Below are 7,609 nucleotides of genomic sequence, written 5' to 3'. Positions count from 1 at the left end.
GTTGCACAGTTCATTCCTATCATATACGTAAGTAACACAGCTGACAAGTGAAAAGCATTTCTAAATCATCATATCATGAGATCACATTAACTCACATAAACTCTACAGACAGCACATAATTTTTGACTTATGGTGTTTAATCACTAAATAAAGCTATCTCTCTGAAAGTTAAGAATATGATTAAATTGTATGTCATTATTACACTAATATCACCAAGGAATGCCTTTGTTTATGGCAACAGATCTGTTTAGTTAAGATAAAATGTGCCATCTGTGCATATACTTTCTGTCATCTGAGCACGGTGCTGGTCAATAAACTTCGACTGTTTACTGATGCCAGATCTACTTCATTCAGAGTGGATTCATTACAAATGTGAGTTTTATCTAGTACCTGTCTGCAGCTTCAGAATTCACAACTGCTAGGCATGTGCTCAGAAACAGAGGAAGCTCTTTGAGTGGCATACTTTCCTGAGGCTAAATATTTGTAAACAGATGTTTTGTACTGCAGATGACCACTGCTGCTTGAAATGTTTGTCTAGTTAATTCTGCAGATTCTTGAAATTAAAACTGATTTTTGCTGCATTGTGGATGATTCCATCTCTTCAGCCAGTTGTCAAGAGCAACCCTTTACTTTTGCTATCTGCACTTCAGTAAAACTGGATGAAACAACTTTTCAACACAGCTGTTCTTGGAACTTGAAAAAATGAATGAATCCAGCTGTGGAATGTTTAGATTTTTAAGGCTTGTAAATGCATCAGTGGATTTGCAAAAGAGTATTAACTCATCCAACGCCTCACTTTACTTAACTGACTCAGATAAAGTCATACTGCGCGAATGGGTCATCTACCCACCATACTGGCCAATGAAGATACTTCTAATTGCCCCTGTCCTCTGTACTTGTGCAGCATCAATAGCCATTCCCTTGATTCTGGTAGCCATTTTTTCAAATCATAGTTTACGGCAAGAAACAAGGTTTCTTCTTCTGGGAAATGCTTTGCTTTGTGATCTAATGTATTTGGTGTTATACACCCTTTCTGCAATCTTTAATGCAGCTCACTTGGTTTTTAATAATGTTGGCTGCATCATTCATCTATATTTGTTGGCTGCAATGTACTCTGGTGGAATTATTACTGCTGTATTAATGGTAATTAATACTTACCTGGCAGTACTTTGGCCATTGCACTATTTTACTTTCTTGACCTTCTCAAGAACAAAAAAACTAATAACATTAATATGGGTCACTGCACTTGTGATCCCTACCGGACTCTTTGTAGTGATGGAGTTAACCAGCCATCAGCTTCCATGCCCTATTAATACCTGCTCTCTGCCAATAATCATGGTGCTGACACTTAATGGAAACGATGCAGTGAAGTTCACTTATTTGCTTTCTCTAGCTGGTGTGTTGATATGTTTATCTTTGATCTTCTGCTGCTATACCATGCTGTATTTCAAAACCAAGGAATCAGGAATATGTAAAGGCTTTATGTCCCGAGCAAGTGTGACCTTCCTGATGCACTATGCCTTGTTATTCTTCTACTTTTGTCCTCTTCTGGTCTTGGTCATGGAAACCCTCCTTTATGTTAACAATGTGATTGGGCTGAAGACTGGACTTTGGGTGACTTTGGCAGTTTGCAATATTTTAATGGTAATCCCCAAAGTTCTGACACCTTATATGTATGGCATGAGATACAGAGAATTGTCAAACTCAGTCAAGCTACTTTTCAAAACTAAATGTGTGCATACAGATTCTCCTGTCAGTTAAAAGATTAAATATATATATATATTAACTATATTTACAGTTTTAATAAACCTAGGACCCCACAGTTTATCTCACATGAAGATTTGTAATATGAAGTTTTAAGAGCCACCCAGTGAGAAAGATTGATATTGACTTCTGAACAGCTTGTAGAATTCAAGGGAATTGCAAGACAGTTTTGAAATTTTACTTGTGGTTAAATGAAAGCTGTATTCTGCATGACTAAAGAGATCTGAGTTTTACATGTAAAAAAATATATATTTTTTTCTTGATAGCTTGTACAACTGTAGCCATACATTGGTTTCTGTTGTGTTTAACAGACCATTAGTATTTTTTTTAGCTTGCACAAACTAATGTTTCTTGTGTCATGTTTAAAGTAGAGGTTTAGGAAGCCAAACAATGCACCTAAATTCAGAGGTAGAATTTTAACTATGAAGCTATGGTTAACTAACAAAAAAACAACAGACTAAAACTACAAGGTGTGTCTACTAACAGCAATGTGTTGCATAGCTGAGATATGAATAAGAACAATTAATTCCTAGTCTTACATATTGTTCAAAAACTTCAGAAAGTATCCTCTGTTCTGATAGCCTCTGAGATGCAGTTCTAAAATGGTAAAAGTAAACAATAAACTACATCTGGGAGATGACCAATATAAGCAATGTAAGATTTATACAATTCTCAGTATGCCACTAAAGAAAGACCATTGTTTTTTTAATCTGAACTTTGTGCAAGCATATGTATCAAGGTAATAAAGCAGTAAACAAGAAATGCATCTTAGGACCTGTGTTTCTATAAAAAACACATTGACCCAGAACACTGGTATATGCAGAATTTCCTGTTTTACACCCTGACTAAGTACTTTTGCCCTAACTGCATGCTATTTAAAAATGTAAATGTTGCCCCTTTTTAGACATAAAACATGCACTTATTTTTTAGTTGATTCCCCTGCAATTATAGAAAGAATGTTTTTAGAGGACTGATTAGGGTTGCCAATTTTTCAAATGCCCAAAGTGGGGCATTTTTTAAGGAAATGTGATGTTTTGCAAAGTGCAAAGACCTGACTTCTTTTTGTGCCAAAATAAATACTAATTCATGTAGAATTTGAGTTGTGTCTGTTGTTTCATATACTATTAAGGATGGTTGAAATATGAAATAATTTTCTTCAATTGTTAGAAGAAATTTAGAAAACAGTTTTGTACTAAAATCTCAAGACATTTGCCATTTTCACATTTTTTGCAGGACACACATGTTCAGTTAGTGACTGTCCTGCATAAACAGGGGCAGGTGGTAACCCTAGGAGTGGCTCATTCTGCAAACATGTACACTACAAACACTAATTTAGACCGTCCTACATAGTCTGAACTTTATAAGTCATGTTTCTGAGAGATAAATAGAAAAGCATATAGTCATCTGAGTACACTGAGCTTCCCTTGGTATACCAGGAGCAGGAGAAATGCTACTACATATTAAAATGAGTCAAGACTGTAATGTATTTAAGACTGTGTTCATTTTGCTAGTTTGCCCTGTTTCATCTACTCTATAGTCTTGCATAGAAGAAGAAAATGTGCACTATTCAGAATCTGCATTTGAACTGTTCTGAAGCGGCACTTTGCACTAACATTTTTGACATCCACGACTAGCATTTCACTTGTGTTGTCACCCGTTTCTCCTCATCCTGTGCTGACTCATAATCAGTTTATCCATTACTACTGAACATGCTAATTAATACAAGTCGATCTTTTCTCCAAATATGGCTATGTGTTAGCGGTCTTAGTAACTCAACAGGTCATATGCTCACTTATGACAATGGATAATCAGAAAGTTGGGGGTTCTATTCCTGCATCAGATAATTGTTTTTTTTCCTAACACTGTCAGTGCAGCTCAGCATAACAGGAGTGCTATCATTCAGGTAAGACATGAAACCGACACCCCATTTGCCTGAGCTAGTAATAGCTGAGGTGGGTATAAAAGATCCTACAGCAGTTGTATTTCCCCAGTGACCTGGTCAGACTTCCTCTAATTAGCATGAGCACTATCTATGGTGTCCCCTGAAAAGAGGCATTGGCCTAGTGGGATTAACCTGTTCAACACATTGTAAATAAAAATAAATACTTCAGTATGACTGTGCACACTAATGTTTGTAACTCTACTTCCAGACTTAAAAAAAAATGTGTTTCACTATGTTATCGCTGAAAATGCTGTTATTTACTTTTGATAAATTATACATTTCTGAGAGCTGAAAATAATTAAGGAAAGCAGATATCAGGATTGTACATCAGAGTAAAATGTATATTTTACCCCTTTTGCGGATCTTTGTTGTATATTATAATGAGGCATTAGTGCGCAATAAAACGGATTAACTTTTGATTGTTTCTTATTATGATGTGATGAGAGAAAGAATCAAGTGACTCATTTCTTTTGACACTCTCCAAAATAAACAAAATTAAAATGTGTATTCTAACTGCATTATATGTAATGTCTAATGGCAATGCCAACATGAATCAAAAGATACCCCTACACCTTTTTGTGAATATGTCTAAATGTATGTGCTAACACTACAAAACCTGCCAAAAGTGTTTTATACAAATATGACAGATTTCTGTTGTTTGGCTGAAGGCGTAATGGTTAATAATCTAGCTGACAAAGCAAAAGCACTAACTGTCACAATGAGTGACACATGGCCATACTGTACTGGTTGACAAAGATACAACTGGGGGTTGGCAAAATGTCAATCATTTTACTGACACATTTTTGACTATAATGTACAATTAAGTGTTATTCTTTTCATTAAAGTCCTTAAGTCAAGTAGATAGCATGATACGATACAGTTAACTGTGTTTTGCCAGTTACAGAAAAGTGTACATTACTACACCAGCCAAAGATAACACTTACGGAGCTTAAAACAAACCCCTATAAACACAAGACATATGCCAGATCCATAAAAAACACCTTTTAGATACAAGTCAAATATGTTATTAGGTGCCTAGCAACAACTAAAGATCACAATGTTCAAAAACACCATGCAGCAACCTTTGACAAAATAAATGTGATACATTAAGCACTTCTGAGGCTTCAATTTGTAAAAATGAAAGATATGATACTTAAGCATTTTAATGAATAATGACTTTATTCTGCACATCCAGGTAGCACGACTTCTATGCTTAGGTTCATAGGTGTAATGGTAAGTACTAGGCTAATTTTCCTTGTAAGCATTTTAAGCCTAGTTGGCTTCCCTTTTTCTGCTCAAATGAACCTATCCTATTTGGTTAGAGATTGGCCTTACCTATCCTATGTTTGTTGATTATATATTACCCCTAATGAGAAAAACTGGGATCATGCCATAGATAATCTGAGGGGACCACCCATAGATCCAAGGTGCTCTTGAATATGAACAGGGATGAACTTTGTTTTATGAAGATGGGGAGTCTATTCCAGAGCAGCGGTATCCTCTACAAGATATACCTGCCCCTATAAACTGTACTCTTGATATTGCAGAAGAGGTTTAGATTCTTAGACTGAGTATTTCTGAGTATTTCTGATGCCATTTGAATTGCTGATGTGCAGTAAATCCATCAGTATTGAGTCAGGGTATGATTTGTATGCCAGACACAGGCCACCTTCTAGCAGTCTGTAGAATACTAAGTATAGTGACGGGGTATTGAGGTGGTCCATGTAGGACATGTTGTTTAGGCCTTGTATCCTTTTAGTAAGGTAACTCTGTGGGTGTTCCAGTTATTGCATGAGTCTGGAGAGATGCATGCTGAAAGTGGCAAAATATTTTATGACTGTCCTAATGAGGGCTAAGTAAAGGGGGACAGTGACATTCCTAGATACAATCCCTTTGTTTATAAGCTTTGGTCAACAGTTAGGTCACTGTCTATATACATTCCCAAATCCCAAACAACTGGACCAGCTCTTAGGGGTGTAGTGTCAATGTGGTAGTTTCCTGGGCCCAAAGGTTGCAATAATGCATTTTTAGCATTTAGTTTGTCTATGATTTTGGTGCCAGTTATTTATTTGGGACAAACCTTCCTTCAGGATGGCTAAGTCATTTGGGGATTCAGTGACTGCTCCCAGCTTGTAGTCATCTGCAAACTTAGTCAGCTAGAGCCCTTCGGTACTAGCTTGTATTTCAGAAAAAGTAGCTACCAATGAGAAAAGGTCCCAGCACAGAACCCTCGGGGACTCCACTGGTGACTGTTCTCCTTGTGGTGGTAACTTCTCCTATTTTGATTTCCTGCATCCTATTTGTGAGCCAGTTGGAAATTTTGCGGGTGACTTAGGTGTTTATTCCCAGTTTATTTAGCTTTCCTATTGTGCCTGAATGGGGAATTGTGTCAAAAGCTTTGGCCTGGTTGAAGTATGCAGTGTGTACCATTTTGCCTTCATCTATTGTTTTTGTGACTTTTTAAAAAAAATCCACCAGGCTGAGTAAGCATGACCTACCCTTGATAAATCCAAGCTGAGACAGGAGCAGTATTTGTAGGTTTCCTATGTCTTGATTGATTAGTTCCTTGATAAGTCTTTCAATGGCTTTGAATATAAGGCTGGTCAGACTTATGGGTCTGTAAATGCCTGGGTCTATGAAAGGTCCTCCCTTATGTTTGTGAATGGCTGTAGTTGTTCTTTATTCATTTTGTACATAACGAGTATGGGGGCTAAGATTAAACAGTGCTGTTATGGGTGCAGCTGAATCATGATATTTCAGATGCATCTATGGATATTGTCAGGACCCATCAATGCAGTCTTTTTAGCTTTTGAGGGAACCTTTAGGACTTTATCTTGTGTGATAGCTATAGATTAGCTAGCTTCAGGTATGTCTTGAGGGAAAGACAGGGCATAGAGGTAAAGATAGAGTTAAATTATTCAGCCAGTAGGTTTGCTCTGTCTTCAGCCTGGGTGTAGTTAACTTCATTCACAATTAGCTCAGCAAGGACATTACTGCACTGTGCTTTTGAGATTGCAAGCATAACTTAAAACATGCATTGTGATAGTGTTTGGCTTGGGTAGCTATTTTGGCCTCAAACTTGGCTTTTGTGGATTTTATTAAACTCCTGAGTTATTTGTTTGTTTTATTTATTTTGCCAAGTGGCAACTTTATTTTTTAGACATCACTGCATAAAGCCACAGCAAAATTCCTGCTCATGTTTTCTGATTTTGGAATTATTACATGCTATAAAGCATTCTGCAAATGATGTGAAAAGAACCATATAACAGAATGCAACATAAAAACATTTGACTGTAAAGAAAAGGTTTTCTGATTGCATGCAACATTACAATAAAGTGCTTTCCACTAAGAAAGTAAACAGCATTTCATATGTATGTAAACATTCTAATGGAAATCACCTGACTATGATTCAAGAAAGTATCTGATTCTCTGCATCCTAAACTGATAAGAAAACTGATAGATATGGAAATGTAATCTCACAAGGAAATAATAAAAGCAAAACAAGCAAGCTGGCATATCTAAGAAAATACTGATGACTGCAGAACCATCAGACTCTAGAAAGGATAGTGACTGATTTTATAAGGTTAAGTAGAGTGGCCACACTACTTTCTTGTTTTGTATATTTTAATGACATCTAAAAAGGAATTAAGGCAAAGTGCTTTTCTTAGGATGACATCAAACATTCAAAGACGGCACTGCTGAAACAGTACAGATTTGAAAAGAAGGGCTGGAAGAAGCTTGTCCTTTGCTTAAAAGATTAAAATGCTATATATGCTGTCCCAAAAATGACTTCTAGAAGCTTTTTTCCAGTACACATATTTGAATCGATTAAATGTGAGCACTCTGGTTCAAAATGGTTGCTTTTCTGTGTCAAAGCTACTGAGGAGATAAGATAGGTAAATG

The 7,609-nt window shown here is 36.5% G+C and overlaps 1 protein-coding gene across 1 annotated transcript; it reads left to right on the top strand.

Annotated features, from left to right (window-relative positions):
• Nucleotides 1–702: 702 nt before the first annotated feature.
• On the top strand, nucleotides 703–1,761 carry LOC122801182 (probable G-protein coupled receptor 148). Its single transcript, XM_044070743.1, has one exon. It carries the CDS (start codon nucleotides 703–705, stop codon nucleotides 1,759–1,761), a length of 1,059 nt encoding a protein of 352 aa, XP_043926678.1.
• The last annotated feature ends 5,848 nt before the right edge of the window (nucleotides 1,762–7,609 follow it).

The sequence above is a fragment of the Protopterus annectens genome, chromosome 4.part1, assembly GCF_019279795.1.
Source record: "Protopterus annectens isolate FY-2018-M chromosome 4.part1, PAN1.0, whole genome shotgun sequence".
Lineage (NCBI taxonomy): Eukaryota > Metazoa > Chordata > Ceratodontiformes > Protopteridae > Protopterus > Protopterus annectens.
Note: the sequence above shows the minus strand (reverse complement) of the source record. Positions and strands in the feature narration are given on the sequence as shown.

Coding starts and splice junctions, on each gene's coding strand:
- LOC122801182 (XM_044070743.1), top strand. CDS start 703: ATGAATGAATCCAGCTGTGGAATGTTTAGATTTTTAAGGCTTGTAAAT.